Source organism: Pseudophryne corroboree, chromosome 3, assembly GCF_028390025.1.
Source record: "Pseudophryne corroboree isolate aPseCor3 chromosome 3, aPseCor3.hap2, whole genome shotgun sequence".
Taxonomy (NCBI): Eukaryota; Metazoa; Chordata; class Amphibia; order Anura; family Myobatrachidae; genus Pseudophryne; species Pseudophryne corroboree.
The window spans coordinates 704,545,954-704,569,345 of record NC_086446.1 but is presented as its reverse complement, the minus strand read 5'-3'; the positions used below and the strand labels follow the sequence as shown (position 1 = coordinate 704,569,345).

Genomic DNA, 23,392 nt, shown 5'->3' with positions numbered 1-23,392 from the left:
AACACCTCTGTGTGTATATATAGACTTCAGGATAGCCTCCTGCTTTCTATCAGCAGATTCCTTCAGGGCGGCCGTATCCGGAGACGGTAGTGCCACCTTCTTTGACAAGCGTGTGAGCGCTTTATCCACCCTGGGGGATGTTTCCCAACGTGCCCTATCCTCTGGCGGGAAAGGGTACGCCATTAGTAACCTCTTAGAAATTACCAGTTTCTTATCAGGGGAAGCCCACGCTTCTTCACACACTTCATTTAACTCCTCAGATGGAGGAAAAGCTACTGGTAGTTTTTGCTCTCCAAACATAATACCCTTTTTTGTGGTACCGGGGGTAACATCAGAAATGTGCAACACATTTTTCATTGCCTCAATCATGTAACGTGTGGCCCTACTGGAAGTTACATTAGTCTCATCGTCGTCGACACTGGAGTGAGTATCCGTGTCGACATCTGTGTCTGCCATCTGAGGTAGCGGGCGTTTTAGAGCCCCTGATGGCTTTTGAGACGCCTGGGCAGCACAGGCTGAGAAGCCGGCTTTCCCACATTTGGTATGTCGTCAAACCTTTTATGCAAGGAGTCGACACTGTCGCGTAATTCCTTCCACAGCACCATCCACTCAGGTGTCGACCCCGCAGGGGGTGACATCACATTTATCGGCATCTGCTCCGCCTCCACATAAGCCTCATCAAACATGTCGACACAGCCGTACCGACACACCGCATACACACAGGGAATGCTCTGACAGAGGACAGGACCCCACAAAGCCCTTTGGGGAGACAGAGAGAGAGTATGCCAGCACACACCAGAGCGCTATATAACACAGGGATCCCACTATAAATGAGTGTTTTCCCTTATAGCTGCTTATTTTATATATACTGCGCCTAAATTTAGTGCCCCCCCTCTCTTTTTTACCCTTATGTAGCTTGACAACTGCAGGGGAGAGCCAGGGAGCGTCCTTCCAGCGGAGCTGTGAGGGAAAAATGGCGCCAGTGTGCTGAGGGTGATGGCCCCGCCCCTTTTCCGGCGGACTTCTCCCGCTTTTTCTGGAATTCTGGCAGGGGTATTTTTACACCTATATAGCCTTCCTGACTATATATGGTGTAGATTTGCCAGCCAAGGTGTCTTATATATTGCCCTCAGGGCGCCCCCCCCCCCCCAGCGCCCTGCACCCATCAGTGACCGGAGTGTGAGGTGTGCATGAGGAGCAACGGCGCACAGCTGCAGTGCTGTGCGCTACCTTGTTGAAGACAGAAGTCTTCTGCCGCCGATTTTCAGGAACACTTCTTGCTTCTGGCTCTGTAAGGGGGCCGGCGGCGCGGCTCAGGGACCGAACAGCGAGGTCGGGTCCTGTGGTCGATCCCTCTGGAGCTAATGGTGTCCAGTAGCCTAAGAAGCCCAAGCTACCACCAGTTAGGTAGGTTCGCTTCTTCTCCACTTAGTCCCTCGTTGCAGTGAGTCTGTTGCCAGCAGATCTCACTGTAAAATAAAAAACCTAAAATATACTTTCTTTCTAGGAGCTCAGGAGAGCCCCTAGTGTGCATCCAGCTCAGCCGGGCACAAGATTCTAACTGAAGTCTGGAGGAGGGTCATAGTGGGAGGAGCCAGTGCACACCAGTAGTCTAAAGCTTTCTTTTAGTTGTGCCCAGGCTCCTGTGGAGCCGCTATTCCCCATGGTCCTTACGGAGTCCCAGCATCCACTTAGGACGTCAGAGAAAAAATGATTAGCCTAGAGTTTCCCATACTCTGCCACTGCAGTCCAGGTTTAAGGATATCTATGCTTAAATCCAGATGGTTAAATCAAATTGACTGGGGTACTAAGTAAGTCACCTGTGCTCAAGCATGGTTATACTGCACTGTAGTGGCAGTTTGGGAAATTCTGGTTAGCCTGTAAATGACCCCTACCATGACTACAACGGTATTTCTTAACCAACTACCTGGAACATTTGTCAGGTTACTTTCTCCTCTTCGCTGCTTTTTTGGCTGATATGGAAGTAATCTTGCCCCAGTTCAGTGTTTCCTTCAGGATGAGAACACCTCTGCAGGCCACAGCTTAGAAACTTTTTAATCAAGAGCTTTGACGTATATGTATGCCAAGTGCAGCAAGGTTACACACTACTGGCTTAAGCACCAGATTTGTTCAAGGCACCTATGTGGGAGGGTGTGGTATGACTTGTCGACAGTTAGCATGTAGTAGTCAGTCATCAAGATGACTTGAGAATGTCAACAGGGTTGAACTGTCGACATACATCAGCATGTCGATAGTGACCATGTTGACATTCATCATGTCTACCTGGATATATCGACATGATTCAACAAATCGTCCCTAATGGTCTACAGCATCTTCTTCCAAGCCCCGGTGGTGATGCGACAGTCCCTTCTGGCACGGACCAGTGATGCTGCAGCATTCCACTAATTCTCCCTACATCCCTAACCCTCCCGGCGGCACTATATCCTGTCGGCATCCTCAGAATGTTGACACTTCAGATGCCAACATTGTGAACCTGTCGACAGTTTGAGGATGTTGTTCTGGTGCCAGTCGACAGTTTGAACCTTGTTGACATTTATCTGTCAACATTATAAACATTGATGTGGTTACTGTTGACCAGATACTATGTAGACCCATCACCTCTAAAGAGTAAAATTGGCATGTCTTCAGGCTACATAGGCGTCCCAGTTAATGTTAATTAAAAAAAACGTGAAAACCCCCCCCCCCAATAACTGTAGAGACATATCTTATGGGAGGTAAGTTCTCTCAGCAGGCTTCATCTGCCAGACTGAAGAACCCACCTGTTGGCTGAACAGAAGCACTGCGCTTACATCACTGCAGTATGAACCATTTACATCACACCACCCCGAAATCCAAAGCAATGATTATTTTATTTCATTGTCTTCAAGTGCTGACAAAATGTAACAAAACAAAAAAGGGAAAAACATTCCAATTCCCTCCCACCCACTGCTGCTATATTCAGCTGGCCAAGTCACAGCATTCTATGGTCAGTGTTACTCCCCAGAGCGCTTACATAAAAACCTACAGAAAAGAAAATATATATTTATATATGTCAGAAATAAAAAGGGATAAAATACAAATGGGGAAAAATGCCATTACAGCAAGGATGATAACAACCAATGCAAACAATAAAGGGAACTTTAAAAATCTGTTACTCCAGGTGAAATGGTAAAAGTTTACCTGGATCATAACCAGTATGATAGTGTGCTGTGCTTGTTAGGGTTTGTAAATGACTCTACTGGTCCCGTTCACACTGCGGAGGCTGTGACTCAAACAATATTCAACCTATAAATTCACTAGGAATCCGTAACAGTACTGAGGCATCTCTTGTACCAAGTAAAGGAATGGATTGAATATTGGCTCAGCTCCATCTTGTGCAGGTGACTGTAGACCTTGGTGACCACATAGGAGGGTGCTGTGCCCAGCAGATGCATTTGCAGCATGTCAGTACAACAATAACAGGGATGGTCTTTAATGAGATGAGTATTATTAAGGCTCAGATCCCAAAGTGCGGGATGCTGGTTCACACTGGGGCTTAGGGGAAATGAAGACTGCAGTAGCGCAGCAGTGGTCTGCCTGTGACTGGGGATATCAATAGGCAGTATTGCATGCTGCAGCAATGTCTGTGGCAGATTAGTATGTCCAACATATCAAACCATTGCATATATGTGCAACAGACGAGCATACACTAATAATAGGCACACAGGGAAAAGTGTAGACATGTTTGAAATACGCATCCCTACAGCAAGTGTAGTCAGGGGATCTCACTATATACATTCAGACACATGTAGAAATATGTGTACATGAGAAGTCAGTAAAGAGACCCCTGTACAAACAACCTCAATCTGTATCTTGTCTACAGATATGCTACATGTGTGTAGACTGAGGTCTGCAGCCCCCTCCTGCAACTACTACTATACTCTCCCCTCCATAGACATACCATGTCTAGTTTATAAGGAACATTATTCTGCACAAGGACTGGCCTGTAGTAAGTCTGTTTCTGCCTGGAGCTTCTCCTTGGCAGGCATAGTACATGTATGAACAGATACAGAAGATATAGATTATATATTTAGAGTAATAATGAGGAGATGATAAAAGAAGAGCTTGGAACACGAGTGTACGGGAGTGTTTTAGAAGTGGTGGCTAGTTGTGAAGACCACTGATGTCCCACTTTTCCTTAAAGTTCTGCTTACTGCTTCCATAAATCACTCTCTTGGGAAACAACAGGGGGCCACCGGTCTGGGGGAGGCCTCGGTTGTTTTCTCTGCCACCTTGTGCTTGTAGAGAAAATGCAGTAAGTTAAGTCTCCTTTAACAAGTTGATTTTGGCGCAGATTTTCAATGCAGGTCCAAGTTTTATATTCAGGGCGCTCATCAGATGCTCCTCCTTCAGAAGTAATAAAGCCTGCCCATCAATCTCTTGAGATCGGAAGTCTTCGGCTAAATCTTGGCATCCTGAAAGGTAAGGTAAATTCAAAAACATTTTTTCCATGCTCCATATCATAAGGATGTGAAAGCTATTACCAGAACTCCTCATAAATCATTTGGGCCCCTAATTGGAACCAAACAAATACAAGCAGGTTTTTGGCCAGCCAGAGGAAAAAGGAATGAAATTACATTTGCTCCCAGACCTATAGCATTTGCACTATTTGCCCAAAGTTACAACGCACCAATGTACAGAGATTGCCCCATGCCCTACGGCAGTGGTCCTCAAACTCTGTCAGAGACCCCAAACAGTTCATGTTTTCCACATCACCTAACAGGTGCAGCCATTACTCACTGACACATTTTAAAAGATCCACAGGTGGTGCTCATTATTTCACTTGTGATTCTAGGAGACCTGGAAAACATGAACTATTTTGAGGTCCTGAGGACATAGTTTGAGAACCCATACAGTGTCTTTTTTCCCAAATGCAGCTACAAGAGCTCAGAGTTTCATGGAACTTACTGTACAAAAGGTCTCTATGTACTCTCTCATCAACGTAAAGAGTTCTCCCTGTCCCATGACATCAATGCTCAAGTGCTCCCCATGCCCAAGGCATTTACAAGCAACATACCCCCTTGTCTGCTTACACCAGTACTGTACTGTAAGGCCTGTCCCAATGCTCTTATACACAGAGTCCTCCTTATCCCATGGCTCCCCACACACATTGCTTTTTTTTTTACAAATTAAACCATAAACTGTTCCCAGTTATTTGGAAAAGAGCTACGTTTCCATTACCTTGTAAAGATGAAATAAACTCATACACTTCCTCCACACTCCAGCGACTGGGATTGCTCGACAGAAACATGGGATTAATTCCCAGCAGTTCAGAGTTTGAGGGACCACTGGTGGGGGTACTCCCATCTCGCTCCCCGTGTGGCGTTCTGCAAGATGGAGGGACAGGGGAGGTGGGAGAGAAGGCCTCGTCGTAGCTGGAGTTGTCAGATCCGCGGCTGGAATCCTCCTGCAAGAGAGGAGGGAGTCAGGAGGAGAAAGAAACCCAGCCATAGTTATGTAGAGGGAGATGGCTAGAATTTAAAAATAACTTTAAGGATTATTAACTATCATACTCTTAAAAGAATAAGCATGTAACTAACCACTCGTGGGTATTTTTTTCATAGGAAAACAATAGTAATTATTCAGCTCTCTGTAAAACTGTTAAGGGGCGTCATATTGCCTAAGGACTCATAAACTGTTATGCTCTGGTTTGCACTGTAGCATGTACAGCTACAAGTAATCAGACTATATTTATTAGTTTATTATTTACAGTTTCTTATTTAGCACAGCATATTCCATTGCGTTTTACAATTGGAAACAACAGTGATCAGACAAACTGGGTAATAACAAACAGCTATAGTGGTAGGAAGGCCCTGCTCGCAAGTTTACAATCTATAGTAAATTAGGAAGGATACACAATGTTTGGAAATTTAGAGGCTAGAGGAGAGAGTCTATATGAACAATACGTTCCACATTAAGAGACAAAGGCGTCTATTTACTAAGCCTGGGAGATAAAGTACCAGCCAATAAGCTCCAAACTGTCGTGTCACGGGCTGTGTTTAAAGAATGACAGCTAGGAGCTGGTTGGTGGGAACTTCATCTGTGTCCAAGTAAATAGACCCCTAAATTTTGAAATTGTTACTGTAGCCATAAACTACTGTGAGAATGGATATTTTGGTTGAAATAAATGTAGTTAAAAAAAAAACATTTTCAACAATTCATGTATAATGAAAAATAATATCTTAATATCAGGGCCTGATTCAGATATGTACACATTGCTGATTTATGGAGTAGAGTGATTATTGGCTAAATGCACAGGCATCACAGTACTTGCACACAAGGGTATTAACCAAACTACACAAATGTACATCTCATTGCTCATCTCAGAATATCTCCCAACCTGACCTCTCTGCTCTGAGTCTCGCACCCACACACATTACGCACTCCCATTTATTGCAGGACTTACACACCTGCAATGAATGGTAATTGAAACGCACTTACTCTGTGGAACGCCCTCCCACGCATAATAAGACTCACCTGCAGTCTTCAAACGTTCCCTGTACTCACCTCTTCAGGCACGCTTACCAAATTACGGAAACGCTCACATAACCTTCATAAAACGTTTTCATCCAATTACATCCCCACTGTACTGTCTACACCTATCCTCATATTTTCTCTTTCTTCACTTTCCCATCCTCCTGTTCCCAGGCCAACATTGGCTGTGTGACCACATCATGCAGCCCATCAAGAACCATTGGACCATTATGCAATAGGTAGCACCTATCCTTGTGTATCAATGACTATGACTGTCTGTAATTAGTTTTGTTTTATCACTGTTGTTTCCAACTGTAAAGCGCAACGGAATTCTGCGCTATATGAGAGACTGCTAATAATAACAACAACAACAATAATAATAATAATAATAATAATAATAATAATAATATCTTAGTGGTTTGACAATGTGTCTGTAGGGTTGGGAATACCACCTTCTTAAGTGCCAGTATAGGCTCGGTCACATTCACACACTGCAATAAACTTGTCTCTTTACGTAAACTACTACAAAGAAACATTAAGGGAGTTATGCAATAAGTTCCAAGATTACGGATCTGGCAGGATTTCAGTGAGTTCGCTGCTCAATTTAAAGTGGCAATCAGTTATTATGCTGGCTTCAAATTACAAAAGTGAAACCAAAGTTGTGACAATGCTGAAGATCTTCCTTATAGTCTTTGCATAGACGGGTTTCAAAGTAAGAAGGCGCAAGGCACCTCTGTTACCCGTAATCGCTTTCCCTGGATCTTGGCACGTGCAATCTCCGAGCTGTTTCTCCGTGGGCCGCGCCTGCGCACTCTCACGCCTCCCGCTTCCTGGAGCTCCTTTAGTTTCTTTCTCTGAAGACGGAGTTGGTGGCTGCAGCTGACGTTATATCTGAGAGAAAAGGTTTTGTTGAGAAGTTAAACACTAAACATCCTTACTTAGAGTACAAGCAAGCTACAGCAACCGCATACAGTACTTCCCACATGTTGCAAAAATAGGATTTTGGTACTTACCAGGTAAATCCTTTTCTTTGAATCCATAGGGGGCACTGAAGTACTCTTGGGATATGGACGGCTTTAGCAGGAACAGGACACTGAATATTTCAATTTAGAACTCTCCTCCCCTTCATAACCCAGAGTACCTCAGTGTTTTTTACTGAGCCGAACAGGAGCGATAGAGAGGTTGACAATGGAGAATTACATATAACATAACGGACAACAATAAAGTTGACACATAACGTTACTGACAACTAAACAGTTGACACCATAACCGATAGAACTTGAAAATTTGAACCAAACGGTGAGAGTGTGTTACCATAAGATCCCCTGAACTTACCACAACCCAGGTAAACTGCTCTGGGTGGGCGTCCAGTGCCCCCTATGGATTCAAAGAAAAGGATTTACCTGGTAAGTACCAAAATCCTATTTTCTTTTTCATCCACTAGGGGTCACTGGAGTACTCTTGGGACGTACGAAAGCTTCCCTCGTGGGCGGGAGAGCTGTTTGGCACCTGTAACACTAGGCGGCCAAAGCTAGACGCTGATGCCGCAAACGTATCAAACTTGTAAAAGCGCACAAACGTGTGCACTGATGACCATGTAGCCGCACGGCAAAGCTGCGTCGTAGAAGCCCCATGAAGTTCCCACAGAAAGTGTGGAATGAGCTGTTACTGATGTAGGCGGCTGTAACCTAGCATGAAGGTAAGCCTGACGTATGGTCAGTTTTATCCATCTGGATAAGGTCTGCTTAGAAGCTGGCCAACCCATCTTGGCAGCATCATAGAGAACAAACAACGTATCCGTCTTACGAACTGAAGACGTTCGGGATACATAAACGCGTAATGCGCGTACCACATCCAAAGTTCCAGAATTTCCTGTTAACACAGGAACTACTATTGGTTGATTGATGTGAAAAGATGACACTACCTTTGGTAAGAAAGCGGGATTCGTCCGAAGTTCCGCGCCGTCATCATGAAACACCAAATACGGTGGCTTGCATGACAAGGAACCCAAATCTGAAACACGCCTTGACGAAAATAAGGCTAGTAGAAAGATTGTTTTCCAAGTGAGAAACTTAATATCCACTTGTTGTAAGGGTTCAAAATATGAAGACTGTAAGAAATCTAAAACCAGATTCAAGTCCCATGGCGCTGTAGGTGGAATGAATGGAGGCTGCACTCGGAGGACACCTTGCAGAAAAGTGTGTACAGACGGCAATAGAGCCAATCGCCTTTGAAAGTAAATTGACAAAGCAGATACCTGCACCTTTAGTGTAGATAAACGCAGTCCTCCATCTAACCCCGTCTGTAGAAATAACAAAAGACGGGATAACTTGAAAGATGATGTCGGAAACTTCCGAGCTTCACACCAACCTATATAGGCACGCCAAATTCTGTAATAATGAGCTGCCGTAACCGGCTTCCTAGCACGTAACATGGTTGGTATAACAGATTCTGGAATGCCCTCTCTTCTTAAGAGGGCGGTCTCAACAGCCACCCCGTCAAACGCAGCCGCGCTAAATCGGGGTAAAGGAACGGACCCTGTTGTAACAGGTCCGGACGTAGTGGGAGCGGCCAAGGATCGTCTGTGAGTAGTCAGCGGAGATCCGAGAACCAAGCTCTCCGAGGCCAATGAGGTGCCACTAGTATGACTGTGGCGGACTTTCTTTTGATCCGTTTTAGCAACAGAGGGAGCAGCAGAAACGGTGGAAACAGATACACGAGGCTGTACGGCCACGCGATTGTGAGAGCATCCACCGCCACTGCCTTTGGATCTCGCGTTCTGGACACATACTGGGGCGTTTGGTGATTGTGGCGAGATGCCATCAGGTCCACTTGAGGGTAACCCCACCTCTGGACCAACATGTGAAACACTTCTGGATTTAATGCCCATTCTCCTGGATATAAATCCCGACGGCTGAGATAATCCGCCTCCCAGTTGTCCACTCCCGGAATGAACACTGCCGACAATATCACTTGGTGATGCTCGGCCCAATTGAGGATTCAAGCTACTTCCCGCATTGCCATGCGGCTTCTCGTTCCTCCTTGTTTGTTGATGTACGCGACCGCCGTCGCGTTGTCTGACTGCACCTGGACAGTCTGAGACCGAAGCATGTGCACTGCTTGTCGTAGCGCATTGTAAACTGCCCAGAGTTCCAGGACATTTATAGATAGCAATCTTTCGTGATCCGCCCAGAGACCCTGGAGCTGACAATTTTGAATGACAGCTCCAACCTCTGAGACTCGCGTCCGTCGTTAGAATTATCCAATTCCAGGCGCCGAACCGTTTCCCTGCGGTTAGATTGTGTACTTTGAGCCACCAGAGTAGAGATACTCTGGCCCGTGGTGACAACCTCACCCTGTGGTGAATCTGCAGATGCGAGCCCGACCACTGTGCGAGCACATCCAGTTGAAAAGGACGTGAGTGAAATCTTCCGAACTGAAGCGCTTCGAAAGCCGCCACCATTGTGCCTAAGAGGCGAATGCACAAATGTACCAAGACTGTGCGTGGCTTGAGCACTAATTGTACCAGATGACGAATAATCTGTACTTTCTGTTCTGGTAAGTAAATTATTTGATTTACCGTATCGAGAATCATACCTAGGAATTGAAGTCGTTGAGACGGAATTAGATGTGATTTCTTGAAGTTGACAGTCCAACCGTGCTGAACTAGTACATTGTACGTTAGCAACGCATGTTGGAGGAGCATCTGTTGAGACGGAGCTTTGATGAGCAGATCGTCCAAGTACGGTACTATTATCACTCCCAGGGATCTGAGATGAGCTATCATCACAGACATCACTTTGGTGAATACCCGAGGCGCTGACGAGAGGCCAAACGGTAGAGCCTAAAACTGGTAATGGTTCTGCCGTAACGCAAAACGCAAGAACCTCTGATGAGGTGGCCAAATCGGAATGTGTAAGTACGCATGCTTGAGATCCAGCGCAATCATGAATTCCTGTGGCTCCAAACCTGCAATTACTGACCGCAGAGATTCCATCTTGAATCTGTAGTAAGTGACGTACTGATGGAGACCCTTTAAGTTCAATATTGGCCTGACCGAACCATCCGGCTTTGGTACCACAAACAGACTGGAATAATAACCCTGACCTTGTTGGTGTACAGGGACCGGAATCAAAACTGCTGAATCCAGCAGAGACTAAATGGCAATTTGCAAAACCGCCCTCTTGTCGTTCGACACAGGCAGTCCTGTCTTGAAAAACCGCAGTGGTGGGAGACAGTCGAACTCTATTTTGGAACCTTTTAACACTAAATTGCGGATCCACCCATCTGTGGATGTCTGGAACCACACCAAATGGAACGTCTGAAGGCATGCTGGAGATCCGAGATGGGCTGGGAGCCCGTCATGCCACTGGCTTGTCGGTGACCTTTGCGTCCTGACGACTGGTGTTGGTTTGTTGGAAACCACGTCCTCGACCTCGTCTGCCAGGCGTGGCTGTTCCTCTACCACGGCCTCGAAAGGGCTGAGGTCTAAAAGATTTGAACGCCGGGCCAGAGTATTTCCGTCTAGGTACAGTTGGAGGCAATGGTAGGAAAACAGACTTTCCTCCCGTGGCCTCAGAAATCCATTTGTCCAATTCAGGACCAAACAACTTCTCGCCACCATAAGGTAACGCCTCTATACCTCTTTTGACTTCTGCCTCCGCTTGCCAAGAACGCAGCCAGAGTGCTCGTCATGCTGTAACTAGCGACGATGAAAGGCGAGAAGTGAGCAGACAGAAGTCAGTAGAAGCTGTACATAGATACTCAGCAGCTTCACAGATTTGATCAGCGAGAAGTATAAGGTGATCGTCATGTAGGGCAGACTTGAGTTCTGTTATCCATACTATTAGCGCCTTAGTTACCCAAATGCCAACCAACCCAGGTCTAAGCAACACCCCTGCTGCTATATACATGGACTTTAGCATAGCTTCTATTTTACGGTCTGAAGGGTCTTTAAGCGTAGTAGCCGTTGGTACCGGTATGGTTAATTTCTTTGTAAGTTTTCACACAGACGAATCCACCATTGGCGGATTCTCCCATGTAGATGTCACAGACTCTGGAAACGGGTAACTAGACTAAAATCTGCGAGGTATAGAAAACAGTTTATCCGGATTCTTTCGTGTTTCTACTAACATCTTATTAAGAGATTCCGAAACAAGAAAACACATCGGAGATCTGTCGTTTAGTAAATACGACTTCATCATTTGTCAGAGGCTCCTCAGTTTCTGTAAACTTCAGAGACTGACGCACCGCTCTGATGAGATTATCAATGCCTGGGCTGTCAAAATCTTCACTATCTGACTACTGGTCTACTTCGCCCTCCTCACCCTCATCTTGCGCAATCAGGTCTGGCATAGAATCGTCAGAATGCAACATAGAAGAAACTGGTAAATCATAAGACAAATGAAATTTATCCCTTCTACCTAAAGTGGACTTGGACTGTTGGCAAGACTGAGACCCCTCCGGTAGTTCTAGCGGTCTCATCCTAGACTCAGATCTTGCCGCTTCCCGCTCTTGTCGAGCGGCGGCCAATTTTGATTGCAATCCAGCCATGACATCTGTTAGCATAGCCCATGGAGGGTCCGGGGATGAAACCGGCTTTGAAACCGGTGCGGAAATTGTATTCGTATCAGAATTCACAAAATATACTGTACATGTGGTAGATCCATCCGGTAACACACTGTTACAGACCTTGCAGTGAAACTGCTTTTTAGTTTTTGCTGGTGCCTTACTCATTATGCAGACAGACAATACAATAGACAAAGACAGACAACTTGCACGACTCAGTAATATAGTACTAAGGTGTGTCTATATATATATATATATATATATATATATATATATATATATATATATATATATATATATATATATATATATATATATATATATATATATATATATATATATATATCTGGCCAAGTGCAGTGCACGTGGCCAGTACTATATGAAATCTGATCCCAAATTCCCACTAACACCCCTGCGCCTCCGGTGGAGTAGTGATGCAGGACAGGAACGTTCTGGAATCACAACAGGAAGAACAGGAAGCATGGTTAAAATGGTCCCCATGCCATGCTTACAGTTAAAATCACAGTACAGGTTATAATTTGAGAAAAACATATATAACCTGAAAATATGCTGTTTAACAAATCCTGTTAATAAAGGCTTAATAGCCTATACAATTCTTACAACCCATGCAGCCTTGTATACTGCTGCTGCTATGGGTATTATACACTTCTCCCCCCTGTGCAGCTGCGCTGCCTGAGAGACTTCTCTCCTCCTCCCCCCCCCCCCCCCCGCCAGTGGCTCAGTGTACCGCTGTATATTCCAGCGTGGAGCGAGTACATGGAGCCGGGAAACGTTACAGGGAGCCGGGGAGCGCGTGCCCTGTTCCTGCTAAAGCCGTCCATATCCCAAGAGTACTCCAGTGACCCCTAGTGGATGAAAAAGAAATGCCAATTGTCACAGCTAGAAAGAAAATGAGGAAGAGTTTTGCCGAGGCACAAAAATGGGATTTTTTTTACTCACTGAAAAATCTCTTCCTCGGATTCCATCAGGGGGACGTTGCGTCATTACATCTAACCCCTCCCACCTCCAGCAGAGCCTCAGTCTACGATTAGCCAAACCGCATGGAGGAAGCACATAATAAAAACAACCAGAACAATGTCAATAAAACCAGATAAGGGAGCGAAGGATTGCAGCGTCCCCTAGATGGATTCAGAGGAAGAGATTTTACGGTGAGTAAAAAATCCCATTACCTCTACCATCTATCTGGGGGACGCTGCGTCATTACCTCTGGGAATTCCCAAAGCAAGCTAACAGAGGAAAGGTGGTGGGGGACGACACATTCTGTGTCACCCACTACTAGACGGCCCTAATGACCCATGCACTGGCCAGGATGGGACGTAGGGATACTCCCGTCAGGGTGAATATGGACTTTAAGACAGCTTCACTTTTCCTAACTGCTGGATCCTTTAAGGTGGTGGTTTGTACAGTGGGAATCACTGTTGCTTTTGCCAATCTTGTGATGGGTGTGTCCACGTTTGGCGGAATCTCCCATAACTTGGTGTCCTCGTCCTTGAAAGGATATAACAACTTAAGCTTCTTGGGGACCTGGACCTGTGTATCAGGCATCAAACAGGCTTCCTTTAATTCCTCATCAAAATAAGAAAATGAAGGAAAAACTGCCACCCGAGCCTTTTTCCTTTTAAATAACGAAGTGGAAGTAGACTCCAGTACCGAGGCTTCCTCGAGCTGTAACGTCTGACGAACAGCTTCAATCAAAAGTTTGACCCCAGAGTCTGAAGAAGAACTGTCTTCATATCCAGGAGTGTCTTCCCAATCTTGGTCCATCTCCCTATCCTCCTGAAGAGAGGCATCTGAATCACCTGGAAAGGAGACAGGGGAGGATGCTGGCCTGGGCCTTGTACCAGTGGACCCTGAGGAAGTCACCATCTTATTTAAAGAAGTGGCCATTTCGGACAAACACCTGACCATGTTACGGGCCCAGAGGGGCTCCTCAGCTGCATCAGAGGAGGGTCTAACATCAGAACTAGATACTGCATTCATCAGCACCATAAGACTGTTGTAGCTCGGCTCTAGCGTCTGCCATAGCTCTGGCCCATTGTGGCATATCAGACTGGGCTGCCGAAGTGCCAGGAAGCGATACAGCGGGTGTTGCAGCGCAGCCTGAGCAGAGAGTACCCGGATCTGTGCAGCCTTTAGGTAATTTCTTGGCACATTGTGCACAAGAGAAATAAACAGCAGAGCCTGCTTTGGTTTTAGACCCTTTATCTGGCTTGCCTGACATTGTAAATAACAGCAAATTATTTAACAGTTTCTTATATAGCGCAGCAAATTCCGTAGCGCTTTACAATTGGAAAATAAGAATTTACTTACCGATAATTCTATTTCTCGTAGTCCGTAGTGGATGCTGGGAACTCCGTAAGGACCATGGGGAATAGCGGCTCCGCAGGAGACTGGGCACAAAAGTAAAGCTTTAGGACTACCTGGTGTGCACTGGCTCCTCCCCCTATGACCCTCCTCCAAGCCTCAGTTAGGATACTGTGCCCGGACGAGCGTACACAATAAGGAAGGATTTTGAATCCCGGGTAAGACTCATACCAGCCACACCGTACAACCTGTGATCTGAACCCAGTTAACAGCATGATAACAGAGGAGCCTCTGAAAAGATGGCTCACAACAATAATAACCCGATTTTTGTAACAATAACTATGTACAAGTATTGCAGACAATCCGCACTTGGGATGGGCGCCCAGCATCCACTACGGACTACGAGAAATAGAATTATCGGTAAGTAAATTCTTATTTTCTCTGACGTCCTAGTGGATGCTGGGAACTCCGTAAGGACCATGGGGATTATACCAAAGCTCCCAAACGGGCGGGAGAGTGCGGATGACTCTGCAGCACCGAATGAGAGAACTCCAGGTCCTCCTCAGCCAGGGTATCAAATTTGTAGAATTTAGCAAACGTGTTTGCCCCTGACCAAGTAGCTGCTCGGCAAAGTTGTAAAGCCGAGACCCCTCGGGCAGCCGCCCAAGATGAGCCCACCTTCCTTGTGGAATGGGCTTTTACAGATTTTGGCTGTGGCAGGCCTGCCACAGAATGTGCAAGCTGAATTGTACTACAAATCCAACGAGCAATAGTCTGCTTAGAAGCAGGACCACCCAGCTTGTTGGGTGCATACAGGATAAACAGCGAGTCAGATTTTCTGACTCCAGCCGTCCTGGAAACATATATTTTTAGGGCCCTGACTACGTCCAGCAACTTGGAGTCCTCCAAGTCCCTAGTAGCCGCAGGTACCACAATAGGCTGGTTCAAGTGAAACGCTGAAACCACCTTAGGGTGAAACTGAGGACGAGTCCTCAATTCTGCCCTGTCCGTATGAAAAATTAGGTAAGGGCTTTTATAGGATAAAGCCGCCAATTCTGAGACACGCCTGGCTGAAGCCAGGGCCAACAGCATTACCACTTTCCATGTGAGATATTTTAAGTCCACAGTGGTGAGTGGTTCAAATCAATGTGATTTTAGGAACCCCAAAACTACATTGAGATCCCAAGGTGCCACTGGAGGCACAAAAGGAGGCTGTATATGCAGTACCCCCTTGACAAACGTCTGAACTTCAGGAACTGAAGCCAGTTCTTTCTGGAAGAAAATCGACAGGGCCGAAATTTGAACCTTAATGGACCCTAATTTTAGGCCCATAGACAGTCCTGTTTGCAGGAAATGCAGGAAACGACCCAGTTGAAATTCCTCTGTAGGGGCCTTCCTGGCCTCGCACCACGCAACATATTTACGCCAAATACGGTGATAATGCTGTACGGTTACATCCTTCCTGGCTTTGATCAGGGTAGGGATGACTTCATCCGGAATGCCTTTTTCCTTCAGGATCCGGCGTTCAACCGCCATGCCGTCAAACGCAGCCGCGGTAAGTCTTGGAACAGACAGGGTCCCTGCTGGAGCAGGTCCCTTCTTAGAGGTAGAGGCCACGGGTCCTCTGTGAGCATCTCTTGAAGTTCCGGGTACCAAGTCCTTCTTGGCCAATCCGGAGCCACGAGTATAGTCCTTACTCCTCTCCTTATGATTCTCAGTACCTTGGGTATGAGAGGCAGAGGAGGGAACACATACACTGACTGGTACACCCACGGTGTTACCAGAGCGTCCACAGCTATTGCCTGAGGGTCCCTTGACCTGGCGCAATACCTGTCTAGTTTTTTGTTGAGGCGGGACGCCATCATGTCCACCTTTGGTTTTTCCCAACGGTTCACAATCATGTGGAAGACTTCTGGGTGAAGTCCCCACTCTGCCATTGCCCTCCTGCTTCTTGTGCCGCCCTGTCTGTTTACGTGGGCGACTGCCGTGATGTTGTCTGACTGGATCAGCACCGGCTGACCTTGAAGCAGAGGTCTTGCTAGGCTTAGAGCATTGTAGATGGCCCTTAGCTCCAGGATATTTATGTGAAGTGATGTCTCCAGGCTTGACCACAAGCCCTGGAAATTTCTTCCCTGTGTGACTGCTCCCCAGCCTCTCAGGCTGGCATCCGTGGTCACCAGGACCCAGTCCTGAATGCCGAATCTGCGGCCCTCTAGAAGATGAGCACTCTGCAACCACCACAGGAGAGACACCCTTGTCCTTGGTGACAAGATTATCCGCTGATGCATCTGAAGATGCGACCCGGACCATTTGTCTAGCAGATCCCACTGGAAGGTTCTTGCGTGGAATCTGCCGAATGGGATTGCTTCGTAAGAAGCCACCATCTTTCCCAGGACCCTTGTGCATTGATGCACTGAGACTTGGCCTGGTTTTAGGAGATTTCTGACTAGTTCGGATAACTCCCTGGCTTTCTCCTCCGGGAGAAACACCTTTTTCTGGACTGTGTCCAGGATCATCCCTAGGAATAGAAGTCGTGTCGTCGGGATCAGCTGCGATTTTGGAATATTTAGAATCCAACCGTGCTGGCGCAGCACTATCTGAGATAGTGCTACTCCGACTTCCAACTGTTCCCTGGATCTTGCCCTTATCAGGAGATCGTCCAAGTAAGGGATAACTAAAACTCCCTTCCTTCGAAGGAGTATCATCATTTCGGCCATTACCTTGGTAAAGACCCGGGGTGCCGTGGACAATCCAAACGGCAGCGTCTGAAACTGATAGTGACAGTTCTGTACCACAAACCTGAGGTACCCTTGGTGAGAAGGGTAAATTGGGACATGTAGGTAAGCATCTTTAATGTCCAGAGACACCATATAGTCCCCTTCTTCCAGGTTTGCAATCACTGCTCTGAGTGACTCCATCTTGAATTTGAACCTTTGTATGTAAGTGTTCAAGGATTTTAGGTTTAAAATTGGTCTCACCGAGCCGTCCGGCTTCGGTACCACAAATAGTGTGAAATAGTACCCCTTTCCCTGTTGTAGGAGGGGTACCTTGATTATCACCTGCTGGGAATATAGCTTGTGAATGGCTTCCAATACTGCCTCCCTGTCTGAGGGAGACGTCGGTAAAGCAGACTTTAGAAAACGGCGAGGGGGAGACGTCTCGAATTCCAATTTGTACCCCTGAGATACCACCTGAAGGATCCAGGGGTCCACTTGCGAGTGGGCCCACTGCGCACTGAACTTCTGGAGACGGGCCCCCACCGTGCCTGAGTCCGCTTGTAAAGCCCCAGCGTCATGCTGAGGATTTTGCGGAGGCGGGAGAGGGCTTTTGTTCCTGGGAACTGGCTGTTTGTTGCAGCCTTTTTCCTCTCCCTCTGCCACGGGGCAGAAATGAGGCGCCTTTTGCCCGCTTGCCCTTATGGGGCCGAAAGGACTGCGCCTGATAATACGGCGTCTTCTTAGGTTGAGAAGCTACCTGGGGTAAAAATGTGGATTCTGATAGACCTACCCCAAATAACTCCTCCCCCTTATAAGGCAATACTTCCATGTGCCTTTTAGAATCCGCATCACCTGACCACTGCCGCGTCCATAAACCTCTTCTTGCAGAAATGGACAGCGCGCTAACTCTTGATGCCAGTCGGCAAATATCCCTCTGTGCATCACGCATATATAGAAATGCATCCTTCAAATGCTCTATAGTCAGTAATATACTGTCCCTATCTAGGGTATCAATATTTTCAGTCAGGGAATCCGACCACGCCAGGCCCGCACTGCACATCCAGGCTGAGGCGATTGCTGGTCGCAGTATAACACCCGTGTGAGTGTATACACATTTTAGGATATTCTCCAGCTTTCTATCGGCAGGTTCCTTTAGGGCGGCCGTATCAGGAGAGGGTAGTGCTACCTGTTTAGACAAGCGTGTGAGCGCTTTATCCACCCTAGGGGGTGTTTCCCAACGTGCCATATCCTCTGGCGGGAAAGGGTACGATGCCAATAACCTTTTAGGAATTATCAGTTTTTTATCGGGGGAAACCCACGCCTCATCACACACTTCATTTAATTCCTCGGATACAGGAAAAACTACAGGCAGTTTTTTCTCACCAAACATAATACCCTTTTTAGTGGTACTTGTATTATCAGAGATATGCAATACATTTTTCATTGCTTCAATCATGTAACGTGTGGCCCTAGTGGAAGTCATGTTTGTCTCCTCATCATCGACACTGGAGTCAGTATCCGTGTCTGTGTCTGCCATTTGAGGTAACGGGCGTTTTAAAGCCCCTGATGGCGTTTGAGACCCCTGGACAGGCACAAGCTGAGTAGCCGGCTGTCTCATGTCGTCAACTGTCTGTCGTAAAGAGCTGACACTGTCACGCAATTCCTTCCATAAGCTCATCCACTCAGGTGTCGACTCCCTAGGGGGTGACAACTCTATAATAGGCAATTGCTCCGCCTCCATCTCATTTTCCTCCTCAAACATGTCGACACAATCGTACAGACACACCGCACACACACAGGGAATGCTCTGATAGAGGACAGGACCCCACTAGCCCTTTGGGGAGACAGAGGGAGAGTATGCCAGCACACACCAGAGCGCTATATATATACAGGAATACCACTATAAAATGTGCTTTTCCCTTTATAGCTGCTGTTAGTATTAAAACTGCGCCAAATTAGTGCCCCCCTCTCTTTTTTTACCCTTTTCTGTAGTGCAGGACTGCAGGGGAGAGTCAGGGAGACGTCCTTCCAGCGGAGCTGTGATGGAAAATGGCGCCAGTGTGCTGAGGAGATAGGCTCCGCCCCCTTCTCGGCGGCCTTTTCTCCCGCTTTTTGGTGAGTTCTGGCAGGGGTTAAAATACATCCATATAGCCCTGGGGGTTATATGTGGTGTATTTATGCCAGCCAAGGTGTTTACATTGCTGCTCAGGGCGCCCCCCCCTAGCGCCCTGCACCCTCAGTGACCGAAGTGTGCCTGAGTAACAATGGCGCACAGCTGCAGTGCTGTGCGCTACCTTGTTGAAGACTGATGTCTTCTGCCGCCGATTTTTCCGGACCTCTTCTTGCTTCTGGCTCTGTAAGGGGGCCGGCGGCGCGGCTCTGGGACCGAGCTCCGAGGCTGGGCCTGTGTTCGGTCCCTCTGGAGCGAATGGTGTCCAGTAGCCTAAGAAGCCCAAGCTGGCTGCAAGCAGGCAGGTTCGCTTCTTCTCCCCTTAGTCCCTCGATGCAGTGAGCCTGTTGCCAGCAGGTCTCACTGAAAATAAAAAACCTAAAACTAAACTTTCACTAAGAAGCTCAAGAGAGCCCCTAGTGTGCACCCTTCTCGGCTGGGCACAAAAATCTGAGGCTTGGAGGAGGGTCATAGGGGGAGGAGCCAGTGCACACCAGGTAGTCCTAAAGCTTTACTTTTGTGCCCAGTCTCCTGCGAAGCCGCTATTCCCCATGGTTCTTACGGAGTTCCCAGCATCCACTAGGACGTCAGAGAAATAATGATATAACAAAACTGGGTAATAAACAGTCAGAGGTAGGAAGGCCCTGCTCGCAAGCTTACAATCTATAGGGAAATAGGCATGGAAACACAATGATAGGTGCTATCTATTGCCTAGTTGTCCACCAGATTGCAAAGGTTCCTGGTGGGCTGTGTGATATGGTCACACAGCAATGATGAACTGGGGGCGAGAGGAAGGGAAAGTGAAGGATGAGAAGATATGTGTGGACTGTGCAGAGTGGATGCAACTTGATAGGAAGGTTTATGAAAGTTATGTGGGCGGTTCTGGAATTTGATATGCTTGCCTGAAGAGGTGAGTTTTCAGGGAACGCTTGAAAGTTCGGAGACTAGAGGAGGGTCTTATGGTGCGTGGTAGGGCATTCCACAGAATGGGTGCAGCCCGATGAAAGTCCTGCAATCTTGAGTGGGAGCGAGTAATGAGTGTGGATGAGAGACGCAGGCAGTGCTTAAAGTGGTTCAAGAGAGGTGGTGGAACTCACTCCCCCCTCCCCGCGGCACCCATGTAATAAAAGGCAAAAAAGGGGCATGGTCTCGAAAAGAAAGGCGCGTGGTCACACAATAGTAATAATGCCCACAGTAGTAGCACCCAGTGGTCGATGTGGAAATTTTGAAGTGGGGGTATGGACAAGTGAAGGTTGTAATTATGTGCGTGAAGGGGGCATGGCCACTCAGAAGGGGGCGTGTCCTTCCGTGTAGTTTACCACACCATATACGCCTTATACACATTATGCACCACAATAGTAGGACCCCCTTACTGGTGCCCCTTCCACATTATAGCACACGGTATGAGCCGAAATTCACATGCACACGGTATGAGCCGAAATTCACATTATAGAACACAGTGACAGCAGGGATAGGGAAAGTGACAGAGAGAGGGACATGGAAAGTGACAGAGAAAGGGACATGGAAAGTGAGAGGCACAGCAAGGGCATACAGTAGGGACTAGGGAGAGAGAAAGGCAGCAGGGTAAGATTACCTGTTTAGCAGGTGCGGTGGATGAGGAGGCTGTGGTAGGCGTGGGGTGGAGGAGGCTGTGGGCCTCGGAGATACTGCGGATGAGGAGGCTGTGGGCGTGCAGAGGTCTGCAGGCTGCAAAGGAGGCTGAGGGCGGCTGCAGCGGATCTGGGACCAGGCTGGCTTTATTATCCCCCAGCGGTAATGCCTCTACAGTTATGACCCCAGTAGAACAACCCTGTTCAGCCTAACATCTTTCCTTATGAATGGTAAGATGCCATGTGTGTCTGATAATTGCAATCAAGGCCTAAAACCCCACCCCCAGTTACAGAGCATGCCATAAAAGGCAAATAAAACAAACACTGACATAGGAGTTTACCAACTATTTCAAAGTTGAAATAAAGTATCATCCTAGAATACAATTTTGCTTATGACAGAGGTTCCCAAACTGTGTGCGGTGGCTCCATGGGGTGGGTGCCCTGGGTTGGTGGTCCAGGACCAATTCAAATTATTCATGGTCAATAAAATAGGCAAAACCAGTGCTGGTGGCTGCCAGTCATAAAATATGTGGCCAAACAGAAGCAAATCTTGTCCCTCACCACACAACTGACCCTAAGGATGACATATAAACGCAATCTACTTAATGTAATATTTCTTTCTAAATTTCTCAATAAGAAATTTTTGGCCTAGGGGTGCCGTGAAATTTTTTTTTTTATATTCTAGGGCGCCGTGATTCAAAAAAGTTTGGAAACCACTGGCTTATGATGTAAAAATTGACAGTGTAGATTACCTAATATAATAAAAATATCACTGCAGAATCGATATTCTAAGCAGACTCAAACTCCAAATGATGAGTGTAGATTACCTAATGTAATTAAAATTAAATTATCCTAAACAGTGTCGGCAACCTTAATCACAAATAGTGAAAATCAGCCAGAAAATATGTGAGTGGGCTTATAACTAAGTAACGGTCCCAGCACACTAGCAGAAATGATGAGAAAAAAAATAAGAATTTACTCACCGGTAATTCTATTTCTCGTAGTCCGTAGTGGATGCTGGGGACTCCGTCAGGACCATGGGGATTAGCGGCTCCGCAGGAGACAGGGCACAAAATTTAAAAGTTTGACCACTAGGTGGTGTGTACTGGCTCCTCTCCCTATGACCCTCCTCCAAGCCTCAGTTAGGATACTGTGCCCGGACGAGCGTACACAATAAGGAAGGATTTTGAATCCCGGGTAAGACTCATACCAGCCACACCAATCACACCGTACAACTTGTGATCTGAACCCAGTTAACAGTATGATAACGTAGGAGCCTCTGAAAAGATGGCTCACAACAATAAACAACCCGATTTTTTTGTAACAATAACTATGTACAAGTATTGCAGACAATCCGCACTTGGGATGGGCGCCCAGCATCCACTACGGACTACGAGAAATAGAATTACCGGTGAATAGAATTACCGGTGAGTAAATTCTTATTTTCTCTGACGTCCTAGTGGATGCTGGGGACTCCGTCAGGACCATGGGGATTATACCAAAGCTCCCAAAGGGGCGGGAGAGTGCGGATGACTCTGCAGCACCGAATGAGAGAACTCCAGGTCCTCCTTAGCCAGGGTATCAAATTTGTAGAATTTTACAAACGTGTTCTCCCCTGACCACGTAGCTGCTCGGCAGAGTTGTAATGCCGAGACCCCTCGGGCAGCCGCCCAAGATGAGCCCACCTTCCTTGTGGAGTGGGCATTGACAGATTTAGGCTGTGGCAGGCCTGCCACAGAATGTGCCAGTTGAATTGTGCTACAAATCCAACGAGCAATCGTCTGCTTAGAAGCAGGAGCACCCAGCTTGTTGGGTGCATACTGAAATATATATTTTCAATGCTCTGACAACGTCCAGCAACTTGGAATCCTCCAAATCGCTAGTAGCCGCAGGCACCACAATAGGCTGGTTCAGGTGAAACGCTGATACCACCTTAGGCAGAAAATGAGGACGCGTCCTCAATTCTGCCCTGTCCGAATGGAAAATCAGATATGGGCTTTTATACGATAAAGCCGCCAATTCCGACACTCTCCTGGCTGAAGCCAGGGCCAGTAGCATGGTTACTTTCCATGTAAGATATTTCAAATCTACCGATTTGAGTGGCTCAAACCAAGGGGATTTGAGAAAATCCAAAACTACATTGAGATCCCACGGTGCCACTGGGGGCACAACCGGGGGCTGTATATGTAGTACTCCTTTTACAAAAGTCTGGACTTCAGGAACTGAAGCCAATTCTTTCTGGAAGAAAATCGACAGGGCCGAAATTTGAACCTTAATGGACCCTAATTTGAGGCCCATAGATAATCCTGTTTGCAGGAAATGTAGGAATCGACCCAGTTGAAATTCCTCTGTCGGGGCCTTCCTGGCCTCACACCATGCAACATATTTTCTCCAAATGCGGTGATAATGTTGTGCAGTCACCTCCTTCCTGGCTTTGACCAGGGTAGGGATGACCTCTTCCGGAATGCCTTTTTCCCTTAGGATCCGGC

The 23,392-nt window shown here is 46.9% G+C and overlaps 1 protein-coding gene across 4 annotated transcripts in view; it reads right to left on the bottom strand.

The window, feature by feature from the left end:
* Positions 1-2,851: 2,851 nt before the first annotated feature.
* The window catches only part of PHC1 (polyhomeotic homolog 1), a 142,997-nt gene continuing 122,456 nt past the window's right edge, over positions 2,852-23,392 (bottom strand). For 3 of the 4 annotated variants that reach the window (XM_063962090.1, XM_063962092.1, XM_063962093.1), the window contains exons 13-15: positions 7,245-7,404; positions 5,221-5,446; positions 2,852-4,454 (exon numbers count right to left, since the gene is read on the bottom strand). In XM_063962090.1, coding sequence (XP_063818160.1) covers positions 4,300-4,454; positions 5,221-5,446; positions 7,245-7,404 — 541 coding nt within the window. In that variant the 3' untranslated portion in view covers positions 2,852-4,299. The remainder of the gene's footprint in view (positions 4,455-5,220; positions 5,447-7,244; positions 7,405-23,392) is intronic. The other variant, XM_063962091.1, reaches the window with a different exon arrangement.